The sequence below is a fragment of the Leucoraja erinacea genome, chromosome 16, assembly GCF_028641065.1.
Source record: "Leucoraja erinacea ecotype New England chromosome 16, Leri_hhj_1, whole genome shotgun sequence".
Classification (NCBI taxonomy): Eukaryota; Metazoa; Chordata; class Chondrichthyes; order Rajiformes; family Rajidae; genus Leucoraja; species Leucoraja erinaceus.
The window spans coordinates 22,827,203-22,852,479 of record NC_073392.1 but is presented as its reverse complement, the minus strand read 5'-3'; the positions used below and the strand labels follow the sequence as shown (position 1 = coordinate 22,852,479).

General features: G+C 42.1%; 1 protein-coding gene across 4 annotated transcripts in view; it reads left to right on the top strand.

The window, feature by feature from the left end:
• Positions 1 to 25,277, top strand: part of LOC129704606 (E3 ubiquitin-protein ligase RNF123) — a 184,890-nt gene that overhangs the window by 26,073 nt on the left and 133,540 nt on the right. For all 4 annotated transcript variants that reach the window (XM_055647838.1, XM_055647839.1, XM_055647836.1 and 1 more), the window contains exons 10-19: positions 5,198 to 5,326; positions 6,513 to 6,624; positions 9,508 to 9,612; positions 11,579 to 11,704; positions 12,023 to 12,115; positions 13,809 to 13,884; positions 16,897 to 17,012; positions 17,127 to 17,217; positions 19,653 to 19,714; positions 21,853 to 21,924. In XM_055647838.1, coding sequence (XP_055503813.1) covers positions 5,198 to 5,326; positions 6,513 to 6,624; positions 9,508 to 9,612; positions 11,579 to 11,704; positions 12,023 to 12,115; positions 13,809 to 13,884; positions 16,897 to 17,012; positions 17,127 to 17,217; positions 19,653 to 19,714; positions 21,853 to 21,924 — 982 coding nt within the window. The remainder of the gene's footprint in view (positions 1 to 5,197; positions 5,327 to 6,512; positions 6,625 to 9,507; positions 9,613 to 11,578; positions 11,705 to 12,022; positions 12,116 to 13,808; positions 13,885 to 16,896; positions 17,013 to 17,126; positions 17,218 to 19,652; positions 19,715 to 21,852; positions 21,925 to 25,277) is intronic.

Sequence of the window (25,277 nt, the reverse complement as noted above, 5' to 3'; positions counted from 1 at the left end):
TACAAACTGATTTACTAATGTTCTTCATTTATTGTTGTTCAAAACTGGAGGATACATTATGCATGTGGTACTGAAACTCGCCATAATCATTAGCAACATTTTAAGCTTGCACAGGATGAATTTTACACCGCTACTAATAGCCTTGAATGAAGTTCATAATAACGTGAGACTTCAACCAGATGAACCTCGTGTGTGCTATCTAAATACTATCAACACATCTTCTGACCCTCCTGAGGCCCAAACACCCTCAACGATTGCTCCACAATCAAGAAAGATGCCTATTGTTCTAGCTCCTAACTGCATTTTGGAAAATCTGCCACCTGGCAGCGGTTCTGAATGCTCCTTGCTTACAAACAGAAACGGAAGTCAGAAGATCCAGTACCAAAAGTTGTTCATTGCTGGTGTGAGGAAACATATGAGATCCTTTGTGATTGCTCTGAGTGGGTAGTTTGGACCATATTCAAAGCTCCTGTGGCTAACGTAAATGAGTATGCCACTACAATCACAAAGTGTGCAGAGTAATGCCTGCCTAAGAATACAATACGAGCATTCCCTAACTGGAAACCATGAATAAAGTCTGAGGCATTCAAGTCAAATGATCATGATCTGGTTCAGTGAGGACCCACCAGCAGCAGTACCAGGCACAGCTGCAACATATGTAAAACAGCAGAGGCTACTATTCATCATATGGCATATGGCACAGAAACAGGCCCTTCTGCCCAACTTACCCATGCAGATAAAGATGCAACGAAGATAGACACATCATGCTGGAGTAACTCAGCGGGGCAGGCGTCATCTCTGGAGAGATGGACTGGGTGACGTTTCAGGTCGTGACCCTTCAGACTGAAAGTCAGAGGAAAGGGAAATGGGGGATATTGACGGTGATATAGAGAGATATATAGACCAAAGAAATGAAAGATATGCAAAAAAGTAATGATGAGGAGCAATGATAGAATGACATTGGCATCAGAGGGAGTTTGACTATGTATCCTTGACATCCAATAGCATAATCCTTGCTCTGTGCATCCCATCAATGTCCTATCTGAACAGCATTTTGGGGATATCCTCAGAAAGGCTGCAAGTGTTCATGTAGGTGACTGACTGGTGCACCAACTGATGAGCCAGAACTGTTTGGCTTCCCAATTGTGCTCGGAATCCAAACAATTAATGAGCAGAAACAATGTAACAGAACCATTGTTTCCTGATTTTCTGCCTCCTAGCTTTTTGAATCAATGAAGTTGCATTTGTGGTTTTCAAGAGTATTGCAAGCTTTGCAGTATGTAGGGAGGATTATAACAAATGCATCCACTATTTTTGTAGCTACTTATTTTGAAATACTTGGATGAGACCATCTGGTCCAGGATCTTTTTGGATTTTAATTCCATTAGTTTGTCTCGTGTGATAGTGATCTTTTTTACTGTCTCTATTACTTTTGATTGATACATAATAGGGGCCAGTGTTTAACTCTTCCTTTTTTACTTGTTTGTTTGTTTAGTTTATTGTCAAAATCTTTCTATTGCATTTATATGTCTTGCTTGCATTATCATTCCTTGATGGTGACTACATTTTACCAGCAATCTGGTCTACAACTAATCTTCATATTATGTTTACATGCAGTTTGACAGCTCCTCAAGTTCTTTAGTTAGTCATAGTTAGAAGTTCCTTTTCAATATCGTGTACCTACTATCAAACTCTGCCAACAGTATAGCAACATTTAAGGAACCCGTATATTATTAGCACCAATTTATTTTTTTTCTTTGCTGCTTCAGCCAAAATTGATTCAACATTTTGATGTTCAGAGCCAGGATCAGTTATCATTCTTTAGTACTATTCTCATCCTTTGTTAACAGAGCATCCCCACCTGGTTTACTTGCGGCCTGAACCTCAGCTATGTTTCAACTCTGACCTTATTGACCATATGCTAATTAATACTGTCCAAGTTCTACTTTTTTTAAGTTAGAAGCTAACTGCTCCTCCTCCATCAACAGAACTTATCCCTTTGCCCAATCCACCTATTGGTACGTGTGGAATACGGCAACTGCATCTTGCACTGCCAAGTTTCTATCCAGCCTTAAGGTTTTGTTAATCCTGGAAGTTGGTTGGCAACACAGCCTTTGTGGTACCAATTTAAGTTAGGAAATAATCTGGTACAAGGGCTCATCACAGTGGCCATGGTAATATGGGCCCTGTAATGTGGCATGTGCCCTTTAAGATGCTGTTGTGCCCATCCAGGGGCATTAACGGCACCGATGACCCTGGCCATGATGGTGGCACAACCCACTGACCCCCAAGAGGGAACATAAAGAGAAAATTTTAAAACTCTGTCAATTGGCTGATAATTGTCCTGGACAAAAAGGAGGGAGTGTAGAACAGTTACATGACAATTGCCAAAATGCTTGCAAGGGGTAGTTGACACAAAAGCTATAAATTTGTTTACTTCAGCAGTAAACGTGCATCTTGCATTAATCATCTCAAGTCACAAGTTAATCTTAATCAGAATGATCAGCCTGTTCTTCAAAGAGTCGGTGGCTGTCAACTTGCGCAGCCAGCCTATCCAATGTCCTTTTCAGGGTGTTACATTGATGAATAACTGTTGTCCAACGGTTGTAAAACTGAACAGTCCCATCTTCATCCCTGTTGTGTATTCGTTTCCAGGTGATGTTTTTAATCTCTTCCCCACTTCACAGCTTTCCTCTGCTCTCCAAATATCTTCATACTTTGTTGAAGCAATAATATCATGTGTTAGCAAAAGCATTCTGTGCTTACACGTCATGATCTTAAAGGCCTGTCAAACACCCTCATTACCAGCTAAAAAACTATCCCCCGATGTCATGTGTATCGTAACTAACTGTCATTTTGCAGCGATAAGCATTTAGAATCTATATAAAAGTTAAAGTTGAATATTAAATGCTAATTACAAAATTAAACAGATAAGTGAAAGACTCCTAAACTTTTAAAATTTCCCAACTCTGCTCACTCTCCTTGACTTTTGCACTTTGCCTTCCTCTTTCTTGCCTTTTTGCCCTTTCTGTTTCTTGTCCCCTTGGCCTCTTCCTTTCTTGTGATATCTCGCTCTTGCACTTTGCAAATCCTGCCTTCTGCCTCCTTTAGTTCACACCATTTGCTCTGTGTATCCCACCAATGATTACCTCTTAACTTTTGATTCTTGATCCGTGCCTTGTGTCCCCTCAGACTCTACTTATGCCTGCCACTTGCTCCGTATCCATTCTGTCTTCATAACCCCCTCAGCCTCATGTTCCTTACCTGCCCTGCCTCTAACCCCATTTCCCTCCCATGGTCCTTTCTTCTCAACTTCCTGCTCTCCATTTCCTTATTTCATGCCCTCCCTCTTTCTACTTTTCCTTCCCAACGTTTAGTTTAGCTTAGAGATACAGCGCGGAAACGGGCCCTTCAACCTACTGAGTCCATGCCGACCACGACCCTCGAATACTAACGCTATCCTACACATACCATTGACAATTTACAATTTTTACCGAAGCCAATTAACCTACAAGCCTGTATGTCTTTGGAGTGTGGCAGGAAACCGCAGCAGCTGGAGAAAACCCATTCAGATTAAGGGGAGAACGTACAAACTTCTTACAGACAGCACCCGTAGTCAGGATCGAACCCGGGTCTCTGGTGCTATAGGGCAGCAGATCGTTGTTGCTATGGCTGCCCTTCCTCATCCCTCCCTTCCCCAGCTGCCATTTTGCGTACTCATTTCCTCACATTCCGCAACCTTGCTCTGTTACTAAAGCGTTTAATTTTAAACCTTCCAAGATGTTTTTTTCCTGTCATCTAATTGGTAGGTATTCGATTGCATCTTGTCATCTTAATCTTGTGTGCATTGATGTGAACATTTTGTTTGCTTTATTTTTCTGAAATACAGTGCGACCTTGTATAATTCTTTATAGAAAAGAAAATAGAAAAGAGTAAGAGTGACCTGGATTAGAGGGTTTTAGCTGTAAGAAGAAGTTGGATAAACGGATTGATTTTCTTTTGTCTTTTGGGGGCCGAGGAGAGAACTGAGAGAAGTATATAAATTATGACAAGCATTGAGAGGGTAGACAGTCAGAGCCGTTTTGTAAGCGTAAAAGATTAGAGGTCATAGGTTTGCGGTCAGGAGGAAAGTTGGAGGAGACGCGCAGGGAAAGTTTCTTTACATAGAAGTAGGTGGTGCCTGGGATATGCTGCTAGGGATGGTGGTGACAGTGTTAATTATGGCCAAATTGGGGATGCCAGGACACTAAAATTGAGTAAAGGTTTCTGGGCTGCTAGGCCATTTGGTCAATTTAAATGTGCCTTCTGCAGAAATGGGACAAGCTGCAGAATGGTGCCAGCTTGTCTAAAGCCTAGATAAGAGTTGCAGGGAAAGAATGGAACATCTGCAGATTCTTACAATTAGGTGTAAATTGCATGAAACGGATTGGGTAAATGCAAACCAGACATACACATTGTAAAAAATTGTTGCAAAGCTTTACTTTGCTAGATGTTGATTGGGTTAAGTGTTGAGCCTTGTCTTGGTTTCTTGAATATCCAGGCACTTGTTGCATAATTCATTTCTGTTAACTTGCATCTAGAAATGTTGTCAGATACATTGTATTAGTCACTGTATTATTGGGTTAGGGAAATGTCTATCATGTACTGTGCTAATTGACATCTGTTATTGGACTGCATAGAGACCCCTATATGGTTCGACCCCTCAAGGTTCGGGGACCTATAAAAGATAACTCCCATGAGGTCCTGTGTCGATCTTCTGGGAGAACGCTTAGGACTGCGTGACCTTCTGGAGTGTCTCTGCTTGCATTAGGCTAGGAGGAGCTTGGCCAAGCAGATACAACGATCGAACCCGTGGTGGTTAGGTATAATAGTGGGGAACTGTTATTGCATTTTTCCAAAATAAATTTAGATGCGCAAGTGCTTGACAGTATCTTATTGACTGAAACTAGACTGGGGGAAGCTTAGAACGAGCTATTTACAGCAGCAGATACAATAGTGACATTTAAGAGGCTTTTAGGTAGGCACATGGATATGCAGGGAATGGAGGGATATGATTAGTTTAAATTGACATCATGTTCAGCACAAACATTGTGATTAAAAGGACCTATTCCTATGCTGTCCTGCTCTATGTTGTTGAAGTAATCCAATGGAATCAGTTGTATTTAACTGGGAATAATCACAGTTCTTCCTTTTCCAGAAATGGAATAGCTTTGGGAACTGCATTTGAAGACATCAGATCAGGTCCTGGCATAGCGTACTTCCCAGCGATCAGCCTGTCCTTCAAAGAGTCAGTGGCTTTCAACTTTGGCAGCCGGCCTATCCGATATCCTTTTTGGGGTTACGTTGATGAATAACTCTTGTCCAACATTATCGTAAAACTGAACTGTTCCGTCTTCATCTCTGTTGTGTATTAGTTTCCAGTTGATGTTTTTAACTTTGAATGTGTGGCACCTGTTGATGATAACTACCGTCTCATCACCATAAAATGTTAACTAGCCGCGTACCCTATGAAAACTGAGGAAGCTTGAGAGGGACTTATTCTTTTGACAGATTTGATGTAAAAAGAAATCTGGAAAACAATTATCAGAACACCAAAACATTTTAATACAATATAATAAAAAGGAACTGCAGATTCTGGTTTATACCAAATATCGGCACAAAATGCTGGAGTAACATAGCGGGTCAGGCAGTTCGAGAAAATGGATTGGTGATATTTTGGGTTGGGGCCCTTCTTCAGACCAATTCTTCCATTCTTCCAAAAGATTTTATTTATTTAAGTAGTGATTCCCCAATTCTGAGTTCCCAAACCCGAAATGCTGACTGGTTTCATTAGTGATTCTGTTTATTCGATACAGAGTACCATGTAGGTGTGATCTTAGCTAGCTTTGGACATGTTACAGCCTGTGTCTAAAGATTACTAGATATTTTAAATGATTACAAATGGAAATTACATGTTTTTGACCAGATGCTTTCTGGTTTACAAGTGTTTAACTAAATCTGTGATGCATTCATTTTTCCAGGTCAGTAAGCCAATCTATGGTCAACCTGCAGTGTTGCACTGGAACGATGTTAGTTGACCGAACTGAGGTCGTGGATTACTCAATCTTTCACAGAAGATAGACTTAGTTCCCAACCATTTTGAGATATGTATCACCTGGGAGCAACCTGAAACCTAAAGGGGTTCAGCTGACCTATTGCATCCGTTCCCTTTTCAGGAAGAATAAGGGTGTAGCACACAAACTGAAAGGCCTGACTCATTGGCAGAAAAACAGTCCAGAGAGGTGTACAAGTCAGTGCAACTCCAAGGTTCTTTTTTACTGTGATTTCTAATCAGTGTGGCATTGCAGGTACATTGCTATGAATGCTGCAAATTGACATTATAATCTGTCCAATTGGTTAACGATTCTGCTATTATTCTTGCCTCTAATAATTGCCGGTTGCTTGTCATTTACCATTTGAACAAATTACGGAATTTGGAAGGGCATTACTTTCTCTTAACTGCTTTCCACATACCCAATGGAAGGCTATCGTCCCATGCAGGACCCACCAGATGCAGATCTCATGAAAGCACACAAGCTCTTGGGATACCTAAAGAATGTGTTCACTATCGGCTTCGACATCCAGGTATGAACATTTAATTTCCTCTCATCGTTGAAGTTTTATTTAATTATTGCCACAGGTCATCGGTATTCATGTGTTGGAAAGGCAGTGACCATGCTGTGGGAATGGATATTCGTCAGAAGACCCTGTCTGAAGAACGATCTCGACCCGAAATGTCACCCAATCCCTCTCTCCAGAGATGCTGTTGGTCGGTTACTCCAGCATTTTGTGTCTATCTTCTCATTTTTAATGTTCCTCCAACTCCAATTTAGCTGTGGCCACTCAGTCCTGTTGAGAGACACCAGTTCACTCAGTATGGATATCTGTGGCACAAAGTGTTGGAGTAACTCTGCGGCAGGCAGCATCTCTAGAGAACACGGATAGGTGTTGTTTCGGGTTGAGACTCTTCTGACTTTTTTGAATAAATATTAAACAGTGCAACAGCTAGTTTTTTCCCTTCCTATTGTAGCATGATGATGAGAGTTTGTGTTTTGCAGCCGAGTGTTCGATAACTTGGATATTGCACCATCAATATCTGTAGTTAATTTATCTGTAGCTAAAGATAATATGACAAGTTAAGTGTCATTGCATCATTTAACCATATAACCATATAACAATTACAGCACGGAAACAGGCCATCTCGACTCTTCTAGTAGAACATAGAACATGAGAACAGCCTACAAAGTCTGTGCCGAATAGGATGCCAAGACCATCTCTTATCTACCTGCACATCCAATACTCTGTGGATGTGTCAGAATGCAGCCTTTCAATATTTAGTGCCTTCAGATTCAGTTCAGTTGTAATGCTGTTGGATTTTTCTTCCTTAATCTTCAATTGGATGAGCTAACAATACAGTGCCCTCCATAATGTTTGGGACAAAGACCCATCGTTTATTTATTTGCTCCACAATTTGAGATTTATAACAGCCAGCAGGAGACGGAGAATCAGATATGTAGATAGGTTACGAATGGATGCAAGAATCACAGGGTTGTAGTATGGGTGACTTTAACTTCCCCTATGTTGATTGGGACTTACTCAGGGCAAGAGGATTAGATGGGGCAGAATTTGTTCGGTGCATCCAAGAGGGTTTCCTTAAACAATATGTGGATAGTCCGACTCGAGGAGGGACCATGCTGGACTTTTTATTGGGAAACAAGCCGGGTAAGGTGATTTGTGTGATGGGAGATGAATTTCGGGGTAGTGATCATAACTCCATAAATGTTAAGATTATTTTGATGGATGTTGGGGAAGGTAGTTAGTTGATTACAATGCCATTAGGCAGGAGCTAAGGAGAGTAGATTGGGATTAGTTGTTATTGGGCATGTCCACAGAAGACATGTGGAGGTTGTTTGAAGGTGAGCTGATCAAAATACAGGTTCGGCAAGAACCAGAAAGGGCCATAAAATGTCATTGACGAGTTGGATTTAAAAAATAAAGAGGATGAGCAGAGAGCAGGTAGAACCACTCAAAGATAAAGGAGGGAATCCCTGCTTGGAGTCAGAGAATGTAGGTAAACAAATACTTTGCATCTGCATTCACTGAGGAGAAGGACTTGGAGATCAACAAAATCAGTGTGGAGAACAGAAATATGCTCAGGCAGTTTGAGATCAAGAAGGTGGTGCTGAGGCTCTTGAACATTAAAGTTCCAAGGGGCTGATGAGATCTATCCCAGGTTATTGAGGGAGGCAAGACAGCAGATTACAGAGGCCTTCACGAGGATCTTTGTTTCTTCCCTAGCCACAGACAAGGTCCCAGAGGACTGGAGTGTGGCCAATTATGTTTCTTTGTTTATGAACTTAGGTAGAGAGAATCCAGGGAATTATAAACCGGTGAGCCTCACGTCAGTGGTAGGGAAACTATTGCTGAGAATTCTTCAAAAGGCATATGGTATGATTTCCTTCATTGCTAGAGGCATTAAATATAAGAGTCAGGAAGTCATGATGCCACTCAATAGGACTAGTGGTTAGGCTGTATTTGGAGAATTGTGTGCAGTTCTGTCCCCATTACATTAGTGCCATTTAAGAGGCTTTTAGATATCCACATGAAAGTGTGGGAAATAGAAGATTATTGATCGGTACAATGTACGGAACAAGCATTGTGGGCACAAGGGCCTAATCCTAGGCTTTACTGTTCTAAATTCTAGGCTGTGGTGTTCTGCTGCTGAGGTAGGATTAGGGTTATGCAGATCACTTCAAGAACCTGATAATTGTAGGAAAGTATATGTTCCTGAACCTGGGACTTCAGGTTTCTGAAAATCCTGCCTTGAAGGGAGTAGCGAGAAGAAGGCATTGCTTGGATTACGTGAATCCTTGATAGATGCCATGAGAAAGCACCTCATGTAGATGCTTTCGAAGGTGGGGAGGGCGGTCCGTGATGGTCTTGCCTAAGTCAACCACTCTTGGCAGCCTCTTGAGTTCCTGTGCATTAGAATTGCTGTATCAGGCCGTGAGGCAACACTAGTATGTCAGGACTTTCATATGAAGAAAGACTGGATAGACCCGGCATGTACTCGCTAGAATTTAGAAGATTGAGGGGGGATCTTATAGAAACTTCCAAAATTCTTAAGGGGTTGGACAGGCTAGACGCAGGAAGATTGCTCCCGATGTTGGGGAAGTCCAGAACAAGTCACAGTTTAAGGATAAGGGGGAAGACTTTTAGGACGGAGATGAGAAAAACATTTTTCACACAGAGAGTGGTGAATCTGTGGAATTCTCTGCCACAGAAGGTAGCAAGGGGATCAGGGGGCATGGAGAGAAGGCAGGTACGGGATACTGAGTTGGATGATCAGCCATGATCATATTGAATGGCGGTGCAAGCTCGAAGGGCCGAATGGCCTACACCTGCACCTATTTTCTATGTTTCTATGTAATTTGTTGCAGTACTGAGTTTGTAATGTGTTTTTTACAGGAAGGAAGACTGGTGGAGAAGGACCCTGCATCATGGCAAGCTGAAGGAGAACCTACTGTGCTCATTACACTAGCACACATCTTCAACTGCTTTTCACCCCTCATGGCAAGTACTTGACCATTCTATTCGGCAAAAATATCAATGAAACCACAGTTTTACTCTGGACCACTGTTAAACTGTTAGTGTCTAATCAAGGCTGACTGGAGCAACATTAGAAAAACTGTATGAGCTTTACTTAAGAGTCAAGAGTCAAGAGTCAATTTAATTGTCATTTGGACCCCGTGAGGTCCAAACGAAATGCCGTTTCTGCAGCCATACATTACAAACAAATAGACCCCAGACACAACATAATTAACATTTTACATAAACATCCATCACATCGCTGTGATGGAAGGCCAAAAAAAACGTTGATAAGATTAGTTTACCCACCCAGCGGTATGCACTTTGATTTTCCCCCCCCCCCCCCCCGACTGTCAGAGTCCGTCCCCCAAACTTGCCCCCGTTGTCCTGATTAATTTTTCTGATGGCGATTGTCCCCCATAGGCCCATTAAAGCCACGCTGGGTGATGCAAGGTCGCACACCGGGTCTTGATGTTGGAGCCCCCCGACTCTGCGCTCTGCAGGGTCTTCCCGCGGCCATTCCAAGCCGCGCGGGGCGGCATGTTCTGCTCTATGTTAGGCCCCCCAGCTCCAGGAGCTCTTCAACCCCGCAACTCGGGCGGGAGAAGTCGCCGTTTTCAGAGGCAATTTGAAAAGCGTTCTCCCCACCAGGGACCCTCTATCACTCCCGGTGCCGTTTTCCGCAGACCCCAGCAGTTGCAGCCTCCGAATCAGCAGCAGCAGCATTAATAGCAGCAGCAGCAGCATCGCACCACACATTAATTCTCCACACACTCTGGGTACTCGGCCAGCTCCGCGACGGTGAGGTGAGTCGTCGGCACCAGAGTCCCCGGTCTTCTCCTGTTGGCGGCCGCTCCTCGTTGCAACCCCCACGACAATGGAGACCCGACAAGAAACGGTCGGGTCTCCCGTGCAGGGAGAGATTTAAAAGGTGAGTGCCATCCCTAATGATGTCCATCTTGTTAAGCCCAAGGGCCCAATGCCGACCACACACAAGGTTACAAAAAAAACGTTTGCAAAAACCCTACATATAAACATAGACAAAAAATAATAAAAACGCGGACGGGCTGCAGAGGCCGCTGCTGACGAGAGTCGCGCCGCCTACCGGATTAGTTTAGTGCTGCTTTGTTCAGAAGCTGCAAATGGAACCCAACAGCAACTCTGCAACCCATTAATACAAGTTGACATTAACATTCTCTCTTGGTCTGATTGAGTTTTTGAGACCAGTGAGTAAAATGTGTTGAGGTTTTGAGAGAGTTGATAAGATTAGTTTACAACCCAGCGGTATGAATTTTGATTTTCCTAATTTCAAGTAATCCTTACTGTCCCTCTCTCTCCGTCCCTCCCCCACCTTAGCTCTACGACTTGTTTCACTGTTGTCCTGATTAATTTTTCTGATTGGACGCCTCATTATCTTCCCCATAGCTAACAGTGAACCATTCTACATTTCCATATCGTCGTCTGCTTTGATCTGTTGTTTTCCCACCTTACACGAGCTTCTAGTCTCCCTCTCCCCCGACTCTCAGTCTGAAGGGTCTCTACCCGAAACGTCACCCATTCCTTCTCTCCAGAGATGCTGCATGTTCTGCTCTATCTTTGGTGTAAATCAGCTTCAGCAGTTCCTTCCTACACAAACAGATTTGTCAGTCAGCAACACTGTGTTTCAGAGGCAATTTGAGAAATTGTCTCCACAAAGTGTCTTCTCTATCACTAAATTTGTTTTTTTAGTTTTAGAGTTGCAGCATGGAAATAGACCCTTTGGCCTGCCAAATTCATGCCAACCATTAATAACCTATTCTCACTAGTTCTATGTTATCCCATTTTCACATTCATTCTCCACACACTAGGGGTAATTTACAGAGGCCAATTAATCTACAAACCGGTATGTTTTGGGGATATGAGAGGAAACCAGAGCACTCTCTTCAATTCGTTTTCCTTTGTTGTAAAACAGTGTAAAGTTTATCTTGTGGAAGAAGTGTTGATGGCCTATTTCCTGGGCATACTGGAGAAAGGTGGGACAGTAGATGAACATCCATTGATCCAACGCTTGCTCGATCTGATGTGGCTTCTCATGGAGGTGAGTGCCATTGACTAATGATGTCCATCTTGTTAAGCCAAGGGCACAATGCCGACTTTAGATCTCCAAAGGTTAGCACGAGTGTGCCTTTGCATCCACCCTGGGGATGTGAACTAATCGTTAGTACCCTTGTTTATATATTTTGCTCTCTGTGGGACTGGTGTACCATTCTTTTTATGTTTGTATCTTTTTATCAAATTAGTGATTGACTGGTCTGTATGTGAACCATGTACAGTTTTTAGTACATTGATGGGTCTTACTGCTGCCACTTCATTGATTAATAACTTATGGTATTTGTTTTTTAACTTCCATTTGCAGGACTATGAGGTACAGGAGTGTTTGAAACAGCTGATGATGTCACTGCTTCGTGCCTACAGGTTTTCTCCTATCATTCCTGACTTAGGACTGCAGGTGAGGCCTTCTGTCCTGCATGGCAGTACTGAGCTGTCAAAGCATGCATCTGGATCTATTTACCAGGGCCCTAAGATGGGCCAGTAATGGTTACCTAGAACTATTAGTGTATCCTCAACCTACAATCACATGCTAGGAATTTAACTCCTTTTAAATATTTTATGGCAAGTTTAGCATTTATAGTGAAATTAAAATTGTTTAGAATCAAACCAATTGCTGGACAGCATTCAGAAAAATACAAATTGGGCCTCAGAATACAGCTGCTACATCTTTAGTGGCTAAAATATTGTAGGGGATGTATCTGCTCCACTATCTTCAACTTAACACAGAATACAAGAATTGAAATGAAACTATTTGCATTTTTAGCATGTGGAACAGTCCATCAAAGACATGGCCGTTGGCCTTGCGCACAGAGCTATCCTCTCTGCCTGTGAATGCTGTCAAGCAAACTCATAATTTTGTAAGATCCTTTGGACAGTGGTTGCTGAGCTTCCAAATAGCCAGACACTTTGCCCCACATCCAGGACTGGATGAGGAGACATTTCTTTCAATATTAGGAAAACCAAAATCATTGTCTCTGGTCCCTGTCACAAACTCTGTTCCTTGGCCACTAACTTCAACTGTCTGCCAGGGTCACGGTCTGAAACAGGCAGGCAGTTGGCGCAGTTGGCATTGTATCTGACTCTGAAGTTTGACCTTGGGCCAAAGACCAATGATTTCCATCACAATAACATTTTCTCATATTAGTAATTTTCACAGTAATAGCTTTGAAATAACAATAGACAATAGATAATAGGTGCAGTAGGCCATTCGGCCCTTCTAACCAGCACCACCATTCAATGTGATCATGGCTGATCATCCATAATCAGTACCCCGTTCCTGCCTTCTCCCCACATCCCCTTTAAGAGCCCTATCTAGCTCTCTCTTGAAAGTATCCAGAGAACTGGCCTCTGAGGCAGAGAATTCCACACTCATAACTCACTGTGTGAAGAAGTGTTTCCTCGTCTCCATTCTAAATGGCTTACTGAGGGCCTTATTCTTTAAACTGTGACCCCGGAGTTTCTGGACTCCCCCCAACCAAGGGTGATAGGATGGATTGGGGGGGGGGGGGGGGGGGGCACGAACAGGCGGAGACAATGGGTTTCCGGGGGCTCGTCGACTGTCAGTGATTGGTGGCCTGGTGATGTCATAATGGTATGGTCCAGGAGCCAGAGCAAAAGGTTGAGAACCGATAGCTGTCAGTGGAAAAGCTGTGTAGAGATCCAGAAGCACAGCTGAAGGGCCGGCAGTCAGCAATTTGGAGCACTTGAAGATAGCCCCAAAAGATTCCAAGGAGTAATGGCGAGAGGATGTTTTCTCACTTAGAGGAATATCAAACTAGGTGGCAATTTTTCAAAATATAAGAGGAACCTAATTAAAACAATGAGGATGAGAGTGTACCTTCAGAGTTATCAACGTGCAGAGGATTGTGCCAAATTGGGTGGTGGATTCAGGTAATAAGCAGGAAAGTGGAATGAAGGCCAAAATCAAAACGGGCTCTGTGATTTTGATTTTAGATGCAAAATCAGAGCACGTTAGGACAATGCAGGATTGAGGGGCCATATTTTAGACACCTACTATTTTCATGTAATGTTCTGGGATTCAAATACTTAGTGAACTGTATTGTGCTAACATTCTCTGTATTTCATTTCAGATCCATTACTTGCGCCTTACTATCGCTATTCTGAAGCACGAGAAAACTAGGAAATATTTGCTCAGCAATGTCTTATATCCTTTAAACATCTGCATTAACCTCTATCATGTCATGTGATCAATAAATGCTGGGAAAGACAGCAATGTCATGTAAATGAAAGTAGTCATGTTTAGTATATTGTTGCATATCCTTTGCATGCAATGGCTGCTTGAAGTCTGTGATTCATGGACATCGCCAGTTGCTCGGTGTCTTCTCTGGTGATGCTCTGCCAGGCCTGTATTGCAGCCATTTTTAGCACATACTTGTTTTGGGGGCTAGTCCCCTTCCGTTTTCTCATCTGCATATAAAAGCCATGCTCAATTGGGTTCAGATCGGGGGATTGACTTGGCCACTCAAGAATTGACCATTTTTTTACTTTGAAAAACTCCTTTGTTACTTTAACAGTATGTTTGGGATCATTGTCTTGCTGTAGAATGAACCGCCGGCCAATGAGATTTGAGGCATTTGCTTGAACTTGAGCAGACAGAACGTGCCTATACACTTCAGAATTAATTATGCTACTACCATCAGCAGTTGTATCATCAATGAAGATAAGTGAGCCAGTAGCTTCAGCAGCCATACATGCCCAGGCCATAACACTCCCACCACCGTGTTTCACAGATGAGGTGGTCTGTTTTGGATCTTGGGCAGTTCCTTCTCTTCTCCATACTTTGTTTTTGCCATCATGCTGATATAAGTTAATCTTCATCTCATCTGACAATAGACAATAGGTGCAGGAGTAGGCCATTTGACCCTTCGTGCCAGCACGGCCATTCAATGTGATCATGGCAGATCATCCACAATCTACCCTGTTCCTGCTTTCTCCCCATATCCCTTGACTCCGCTATCTTTAAGAGCTCTATCTAACTCTCTCTTGAAAGCATCCAGAGAACTGACCTCCATCGTCCTCTGAGGCAGAGCATTCTACAGACTCACAACTCTCTGTGTGAAAAAGTATATCCTCATCTCCGTTCTAAATGGCTTACCCCTTATTCTTAATCTGTGGTCCCTGGTTATGGACTCCCCCAACATCGGGAACGTTTCCTGCTGCTAGCCATGATCACATTGAATGGCGGTGCTGGATCGAAGGGCCAAATGGTCTACTTCTGCACCTATTGTCTATTGTCTATTGACAATGTGCACTTTAACCACATGTGATTCTTTTCTATTACAAATCTCAAATTGTGGAGCACAGAGTCATATAAATAAATGATGGGGCTTTGTCCAAAACATTATCAAAGGCACTGAATAACTCAAAATGTTGGAGCATTTTTTCCATTGACCAGTTTTACCAATGGACTTGAGGATCAGTTAAGGATCTTGACTGATCCTTGACAGACATCCATAAATCGATTCTGTATGTCAAGTCAAGTCAAATTATTTGTCATTTGCACGAGTGCAGTGAAGTGCTGGTACAATATAAATCTAGTTTGGGGACACAAACTCTGTCAACATACAAAAAGATAAATTACACACAAATCACACATATTATGCAAGACTGAAAAGAAAACTGGAAAAAAAACATGACATTAATTCAAAAATACCCATTTAAAAAAAAAAATCCATGGTAGTTCAAGTGATGGTCTATAGTACTCCGTTGCTGAGGTATGATTAGGAATTTCAAGAACCTGATAGTTGGAGGAAAGTTATTGTTCCCTAACCTGGTGGTATGGAATTTCAGGCAACTGGGCATGGCTCAGATGGTGGCAATCCTAGACGATAGATGCAGGGCCTTATGAAGCTGCCTTCAATAGAGGAGAGGGTTGCTGTCGTGATGGATTGGGATGAGTTCAACACTCTGGAGCCGCTTGCATTCATGGAATTAGAATTGCTGTACCATGACATTTTCTATGGTGCAGCTGTGGAAGTTTGTTAGTGTGTTCGGAGACCTGCCGAATCTAAACTTTATAAAAAGAGGAAGCACTGGCATGCCTTCCGTGTGATTACATCTACAGGCCCCAGGACAGGTCATTGCAGGCCCCAGGACAGGTCATCCGAAAAGTTTAATCCCAGGAATTTACACAATACAAAATCACAAAAATCACACAATAGGGTAACCGTATCTCTACAGTAATGTAATCAATGGTTTGAAAAGCACATTAGACTGATAAGAAAGAAAAAACTACTGAAAGTGGAGAGAGTAGAAACTTATTGTGTCATTCTTAGGAACAAACATGTACATACTTTAGACTTTTGAATTTAATAACACTATGGGAGCGAGCTCATATGTAGAGGTGTCTGTAAATTGGGTGATCGTTACCTGGGGATGGCCTTCTATCTGTATCTGTAATGTGATATCTGACAAAGAGTGAGCTCACCTCACCAGTGGAAAATACTTGTGAAATAAACACAGCACAGGAACAGGCTCTTCGGCCCACAAGGTTTGTGCCGAGCATGACGCCTAGATAAACTAATCTTATCTGCCTGCATGTAATTCATACCCATCCACTCCCTGCATATTCTTGTGCCTATCAAAAAGCCTCTTAAACGCCACGATTGATATCCATCTCCTCCACCACAACCCCAGACAGTGTGTTCCTGGCAAACTTACTATAATGGGGCGAACAGAATTGCACCAATGTCTTTTAGAGATGCATCATAAGTTCCTGGCACGTACACTCAATGTCCTGACCGATGAAGGCAAGCATACCACATGCCTTCTTTACCACTTGATCTACTTGTGTTGCCACTATCAGGGAGCTATGGATTCGGATGGCAAGATCCCTGGACACATCAATTCTGTAAAGGGTCTTGCTATTAACTGTATACATCCCCTATAATATGTTCTAGATGAGCAGAAGACTGAATATATGGTATGTTCCCCAGCTAAAGATTGTCTCAGTGTTTTTACTATTGTCTCTCAAAAGTTGGCAAAACTGATTTTTTTCCTGCCTGAGCCATGGTTTGGTATATGTAAGTAAATTATCACAGAGTTGGGCAACGATTGGAGAAATTGTTGTACGGGAAGATGATCATTTAAGAACTTGTCTATGACAAACTTCTTAACGTAAGAATTGGTGCCCAAATATCCCTTAACTTGAAGTTACATTTGACGTGCTTCGATCAGTGGTGTTCTTTTATATTAAAACCCCTCTTCGAGTGGAAGAAGCAGGATTAGAAGAGCTCATTCCCACCACTTGGTGGCCAACCAGGTTTGATAAAGAGGTGAGATCCTTTGTTTGATCTATTGCTCTTTGTGATTGAGCAAGCATACCTGGAATTAGCTTCAGTAGGAAAGGTCTTTTCATTTTAATACAAGCCTGATTTGTTTTACTTCAGGGCCAGGAGGTAAAGGAAGAAAGTGCTGAGGAAAGGCTAAGACGCCGAGCTTATGAGCGTGGTTGTCAGCGATTGAAGAAACGGATTGAAGGTAAGCACAGCGAGTGAAGGATATCGATGGCTGGAACCATATGTATAGTAATGTATTTGGAGCTTGGTCCAAATGGTCACAATTGTTTGAGGATTTCCTTGTCCCATCCCTTCTCATTACTGTAGGCATATCTTATATTTCTTCCTTGCATTTTATCTAGATGTTCCTGACTACAGTTTCTGGACTAATAGTATCAGTTTAGGTTTAAAGGCTATTCTTCATCTGAGAATCTTATGAATAGATAACAGTGCAATATTGACTGTGTTGGGGAAGCACGAACATATCCGTATCTTGGTATATGTGACAATAATAAACCAATACAAAGCCAAAAAAATGAGCCAATATCTTTCCGCACATTATATTTTTATTTACAGCTGTTACATGATTCCTTTTCTTTATTGCCTTCTTAGCCAGACAGGACCAGGGATGACTTTCTTCCCCTCCAGTGTTCTGAAGTGTTGCTGATGAGGCCCGTGTGGATTCTTCCACAGGTGGCGCCCGATGGGTTGGGTGTTTGAGCAGTTTATGAGATGGTGCACTTCTGGTGTTAAATGGGAGCAATCTGTCTGAGTGTAACAGAGGTTCAGTACTGGAGATGTTGGCCTCTGATATTTTCTTATCTTTTCAGTAGATATGCTGGATCATGCAAAGACAGTCTTGGTAGTTTTTCTCCACTGCCTTGGAATGTAGTTCAAGTTCAGGATGCATATAAGAGGTTACAAATCACTGCTACTTGGTAGACCAAGAGTTGTATACCAGGTTTGAGGTCTTGATCCTCAGAGACCCTTATTCTCAATTAACCAAGGACTGTGCTAGCGTGCTGAAGGTGGTGGTGAATTTCATCACTGTCTGCCTTTATGAAGAGATGGCCCCCCGAGATATGGAAAGGGACCCACATTTTCCAGGTATCTGAAGTGACCATTTATTGTTGGAAGATATTGTGGTGAGCATGGACAGGATTCCTAAGGGATCTTTGTTATACAGTGTTATACAAAGATCGACTTCAGAAATCAGGGTGGAGAACCTGGTCCAGTCAGCATCAGTGGAGATGGTTGAGATTTTCAAGTTGCTAGGTGTAAATATCACCAACAATTTGGCCTGCTCCAGCCATATTGATGCCATGGTCAAGAAAGCACACCAAGCCTCTGCTTCTTCAAAATACAAAAGTTCATCATGTTCCCAATGAATCTTACAAATTTCTGTAAATGCAACATGAAGTATCTGGTCGGGATACACGACAGATATGGCAACTGCTCTGCCCAAGAATGCAAGAAATTGCAGTGAGTTGTGGACGCAGCCCAGTCCATAATGCCAATTAGGCTACCCACTCCAGCTCCACCCTATCGACTCCATCTACACTTCACGTTGCCTCGGGAAAGCAGCCAATATCAATCAAGGACTACTGACACCCCAGTTATTTTCTCTTCTCTCCTCTCCCACTGTGCGGAATATATAAATGTTTGAAAGCACGTACCACTACATTAAAGAACAACCTCTTCCCCGCTGTTATCAGGCTCTTGAACGGACCTGTCATATTGCTAAGTACGAATTCCCAATCTCCCAGTCTACCTGGTTGCAACCCTTGAACTTTTATTAAATCTATACTTTCCCTAGCTGTAACACTTTATTCTGCCTCTGTTTATTTTCTTATGTGCACTCCTTGATATAATCATGTATATTATGATTTGCCTGGATAGCACACAAAACAAAGTTTATCACCATCTCGGTACTTGTGACAATAATAAACTAATACCCATATCACGCACAGTTCCACTAATGTGTCCATTAATGAGATACAATCCCATTATCACTGATTATTAGTTAAGTACAGGTCCACTAGATATCGTCGAGATATGGGTCTATAAGGCCTGAATTTTGGTAAGGTATGTATCTGTAGACCTTAATTATTGGTGAGATACAGTTCCATGGGCACAAGATATTGGTGAGGTTCCATTCTACTGGCACTGGATATGGGTGAGCTACAGATTCATTGGCATTGGTTGTTGATGCAGATCCATGGGGATTGATTAATGATGAAGTACAAGTGTACAGCAGCTGATCATTTCCAAGTTGGAGTTGTTTTCATTTGTACCTCCAGAAATGGTATCTTATTTGAGACTCTGCAACAAAAGATGTTTATTGCATAAGGGTGACTCAGCTGGCAAAAGATGTCTTTCCCTGCTGATTTCATTTCTATTTCTGTACCCATTCGTTGCCCTGCTGGTATACAGTTGAGTCAGTCATGACTTTGTACATATGTTGTTTGTTACAATGGACAATGCTATCAGCGAATTGAAACCCTACTGATAGAAGTTTAATGTTGTGCAGTTTGTTATGAAATATTGCAATCATGCAATTGAAGAATTGTTGTAAAATATAAAATTACATCCTACTGAGCAGGAATTACTGATAATCTGTAATGTTTTGTTTTGTAGTTGTGGAAGAGCTGCAGATTCAAATACTGAAATTGTTTCTTAACAACAGAGACAAGGGATCGGTGAGTAACAGTCTGCAGAAAGAGCTTATGGCAATGCTCACTATCTATATTCATGTTCAGGAAATCACTGCCAGTGTCTAACTTTGTGTCACCTTTTTTCTTCTTTCTGGCTCTCACCCACTTCAACTAAAAACAGGATTAAAAAAAATCTAATTCCAATGTTCCCATATTTTATTTGGTGCTTTATTTTGCTCTGTGCCAGTTTAATAACAGTTAAATTACCTTTATTAAAGTGCTGCAGAGTATTCCAGAGGCCAATAGTGAATTTCACATGGTGGTGGGAAAAGCATTGGATGAAGTTACCAAAATTAATGCCTGGGAACTCCTTTATGAAGAGATTTTTGAAAAGAGAAGGGAAATTATCATTGATATAGCACATGCTGAAATTTTATGTAAGAAACAAACTGCTGGAGAAATTCAGTATGTCGAGCAACATCTGGGGGATGGGGCAAAGGAATTATAGAAGTTTCAAGATGAGACCCTGCATCAGAACTCATCAATGATTATCAAACATTATCAATATGTTTGATTGAGTGGACAGGTAGAGTGTAAACAAAATAACTGAAAGGTTACTTCTGTTACTGAAGTTGCAATGCAAGAGCTGGGATTTAAAAAAAGTCACAAAGTGCTGGAGTAACTGAGTGGTTTGGGCAACATCTCTGGATAACAGATAACAATTTGAGAAGTAAGGTTGAGCTAGATCATTGATAGAATTATAGATAGTTATTTAATTTAGTTTGGAGATATAGCACGACAACAGGCCCTTCGGCCCATTTATTCCACAAGGACCATCGATCACATGTTCACACTAGTTCAGTGTTATTCTTCTTTCTCATCAACTACTTGCACATTAGGGGACAAGTTGACAGAGGCCAATTAACCTATAAACCCAGTGTTTAAGAAGGAACTGCAGATGCTGGAGAATCGAAGGTTACACAAAAAAGCTGGAGAAACTCAGCGGATGCAGCAGCATCTATGGAGCGAAGGAAACTGAAGAAGGGTTTCGGCCCGAAACGTTGCCTATTTCCTTCGCTCCATAGATGCTGCTGCACCCGCTGAGTTTCTCCAGCTTTTTTGGGTAACAACCTATAAACCCACATGTCTTTGGGATGTAGAAGCAAATCTGAGCACCCGGAGGAAACCTAAGTTGTCATAGGGTGAACGTACAAACTCCACTCATACAGGACCCGATTTCAGAACCAAACTCAGGTCTCTGGTGCTGTGAGGCAGCAGCTCTCACAGCTGCGCTACTGTGAAAACCTAAAAATGTCCAAATCTTTATTTTCCAAATCTTGGCGTATGGGGGGAGAAACTAGTTTCTATCATTCCCACTAAGCACAGTGACTCGCTTCAATGAGTAGTGAGAGAAAATGGCAGTGGAAATGGGATCAGGAAAGGCTGGGGTCCTATATCTCTGGGCAACAGAGCTGGGGTGTGTGGTACGTTGCTGATGTATACAGCTTGGCATCTAACAGCTCCAGAATGAGTGAGTTGTGTGAGTAGATCAGGCTATTATTCAAATAGGTTTAGAAGAATGAATCAAATCCATGAAGTGCATCAACCTCTCAAGCCTGCTCTGCCATTGAATGTAATCATGCCCTCAACTGCTCTTCTGTGCCAGAGCCCCTCATAATTTATTTAAGATGGAACTGCAGATGCTGGAAAATCGAAGGTACACAAAAAATGCTGGAGAAACTCAGCGAGTGCAGCAGCATCTATGTCTGAAGAAGGGTTTCGGCCCGAAACATTGCCTATTTCCTATGCTCCATAGATGCTGCTGCACCCGCTGAGTTTCTCCAGCATTTTTTTGTGCACCCCCTCATAATTTAACCCTTTAAAACCTGGCATTGGTCTGCGAATCTACTCTATCCCACTGAAGATGTACATGGTGTTACTGGGATATGGCCATAAGAGGTTTGACTGAATTGCTGTTAATAAAGTCCAACTCATGCACTGGTGGCCGTAAACACTATGGAGAAGCAAATAGGTTTCTGTGTGATTGGTGACAGGTAGGGTCGGAAGCTTTTAATGAAACTTGTGTGCAGAGGAATTTCATCTTCGATCTAGTTGAGACCATAACTAAATGATTAAATGGTAAAAATGTAATCCAGCATTCAAAAATATTTAATTATTTTCAGGGTGAAGCATCCAGATACATTTTCCTGAATAAGTTCAGAAAATTTTTACAGGAGAATGCCAGTAATCGAGGGGTGAGTACTCATTTACAAATGAATGGTTCTGTATTTTTAACCAAATTTGCAAATGGAATTCTGTGATAATCTAACATATGTCTGGAGTCCTTTAAGGGCCTTCGTTTGTCTCTTCCTATTTCTGGTCTAAATCTTGATTATCCACAGCATCATTAAAAACATATCACTTTCTTTGCGTCCACTTTGACTGTCCATTTGACTATCTATTTTCCCTGGTAGCCAGGATTGGATGTGCAGAAATTTCAACTATTTCAACATTGGAAAGACTAGGAGAGTTATTTTGGTATTTGCTATGAATTCTGTTTTGAAGCTATGAATTTATTCCATTGTTATTCATAAATGACATCTAAGCTGAAGCAGATCACTCACAGTTTTGGCTTCCAATATTACATTGAGCGGACCTGAGCTGAGCTCTGAGCAGCTGTTAGATCTGCCATGTGTAGGAAAGAACTCCAGATGCTAGTTTACACCCAAGATGGACACAAAATGCTGGAATAACTCAGCGGAGCAGGCAGCGTCTCAGGCTAGAAGGAATGGGTGACTTCAGATTGAGAGTCAGAGAAGCAGGAGACTCAGAGATAAGGATGTGTAAGGTGTGAAAATGAGACATCAAGGGGGGTGGAGGTTAAGGAAAATGGAGAATAGATCATTGTTAGCTAGGAGAAGCTGACAACGAAGCATACAAAGAAGCATAAAATGTAATCAAGGGGACAGTCAGGCTAGTCGAAGAACTGGGAAGGGGGATAGAAACATAGAAAATAGGTGCCGGAGTAGGCCGTTCGGCCCTTCGAGCCTGTACCACCATTCAATATGATCATGGCTGATCATCCAACTCAGTATCCTGTACCTGCCTTCTCTCCATATCCCCTGATCCCTTTAGCCACAAGGGCCACATCTAACTCCCTCTTAAATATAGCCAATGAACTGGCCTCAACTACCTTCTGTGGCAGAGAATTCCAGAGATTCACCACTCTCTGTGTGAAAAATGTTTTCCTCGTCTCGGTCCTAAAAGATTTCCCCCTTATCCGTAAACTGTGACCCCTTGTTCTGGACTTCCCCAACATCGGGAAAAATCTTCCTGCATCTAGCCTGTCCAACCCCTTAAGAATTTTGTAAGTTTCTATAAGATCCCCCCTCAATCTTCTAAATTCTAGCGAATACAAACCGAGTCTATCCAGTCTTTCTTCATATGAAAGTCCTGACATCCCAGGAATCAGTCTGGTGAATCTTCTCTGTACTCCCTCTATGGCAAGAATGTATTTCCTCAGATTAGGAGACCAAAACTGTATGCAATACTCCAGATGTGGTCTCACCAAGACCCTGTACAACTGCATTAGAACCTCCCTGCTCCTATACTCAAATCCTTTTGCTATGAATGCTAACATACCATTCGCCTTCTTCACTGCCTGCTGCGCCTGCATGCCTACTTTTAATGACTGGTGTACCGTGACACCCAGGTCTCGTTGCATCCCCCCCTTTCCTAATCGGCCACCATTCAGATAATAGTTTACTTTCCTGTTTTTGCCACCAAAGTGGATAACCTCACATTTATCCACATTATACTGCATCTGCCATGCATTTGCCCACTCACCCAGCCGATCCAAGTCACCTTGCAGCCTCCTAGCATCCTCATCACAACTAACACTGCTCTCCAGCTTCGTGTCATCCGCAAACTTGGAGATGTTGCATTCAATTCCCTCGTCCAAATCATTAATATATATCGTAAATAGCTGGGGTCCCAGCACTGAGCCTTGCGGTACCCCACTAGTCACTGCCTGCCATTGTGAAAAGGACCCGTTTACTCCTACTCTTTGCTTCCTGTCTGCCAGCCAGTTCTCTATCCACATCAATACTGAACACCCAATACCGTGAGCTTTAAGTTTGTATACTAATCTCTTATGTGGGACCTTGTTGAAAGCCTTCTGAAAGTCCAGATATAACACATCCACTGGTTCTTCCTTATCCACTCTACTAGTTACATCCTCGAAAAATTCTATAAGATTCGTCAGACATGATTTACCTTTCATAAATCCATGCTGACTTTGTCCAATGATTTCACCACTTTCCAAATGTGCTGCTATCCCATCTTTAATAACTGATTCTAGCAGTTTCCCCACTACCGACGTTAGACTAACTGGTCTGCAATTCCCCGTTTTCTCTCTCCCTCCCTTTTTTAAAAAATTGGGGTTACATTAGCTACCCTCCAATCCTCAGGAACTACTCCAGAATCTAAAGTGTTTGGAAAAATTATCACTAATGCATCCACTATTTCTGGGGCTACTTCCTTAAGTACTCTGGGATGCAGCCTATCTGGCCCTGGGGATTTATTGGCCTTTAATCCATTCAATTTACCTAACACCACTTCCCGGCTAACCTGGATTTCACTCAGTTCCTCCATCTCATTTGACCCTCAGTCCCCTGCTATTTCCGGCAGATTATTTATGTCTTCCTTAGTGAAGGCAGAACCAAAGTAGTTATTCAATTGGTCTGCCATGTCCTTGTTTCCCATGATCAATTCACCTGTTTCTGACTGCAAGGGACCTACATTTGTTTTAACTAATTTTTTCCTCTTCACATATCTATAAAAGCTTTTGCAGTCAGTTTTTATGTTCCCTGCCAGTTTTCTTTCATAATCTATTTTCCCTTTCCTAATTAATCCCTTTGTCCTCCTCTGCTGGACTCTGAATTTCTCCCAGTCCTCTGGTAGGCTGCTTTTTCTGGCTAATTTAGACGCTTCATCTTTTGTTTTGATACTATCCTGATTTCCCTTGTTATCCACGGATGCACTACCTTCCCTGATTTATTTTTTTGCCAAACTGCGATGAACAATTGTTGTAGTTCATCCATGCAGTCTTTAAATGCCTTCCATTGCATATCCACCGTCAACCCATTAAGAATCAATTGCCAGTCTATCTTGGCCAATTCACGTCACATACCCTCAAAGTTACCTTTCTTTAAGTTCAGGACCCTTGTTTCTGAATTAACCATGTCACTCTCCATCCTAATGAAGAACTCAACCATATTATGGTCACTCTTGCCCAAGGGGGCACGCACAACAAGACTGCTAACTAACCCTTCCTCATTACTCAATACCCAATCTAGAATAGCCTGCTCTCTCGTTGGTTCCTCTACATGTTGGTTTAAAAAACTATCCCGCATACATTCCAAGAAATCCTCTTCCTCAGCAACCTTGCCAATTTGATTCACCCAATCTATATGTAGATTGAAGTCACCCATTATAACTGTTTTACCTTTGTTGCATGCATTTCTAATTTCCTGTTTGATGCCATCCCCAACTCCGCTACTACTGTTAGGTGGCCTGTACACAACTCCCACTAGCGTTTTCTTCCCCT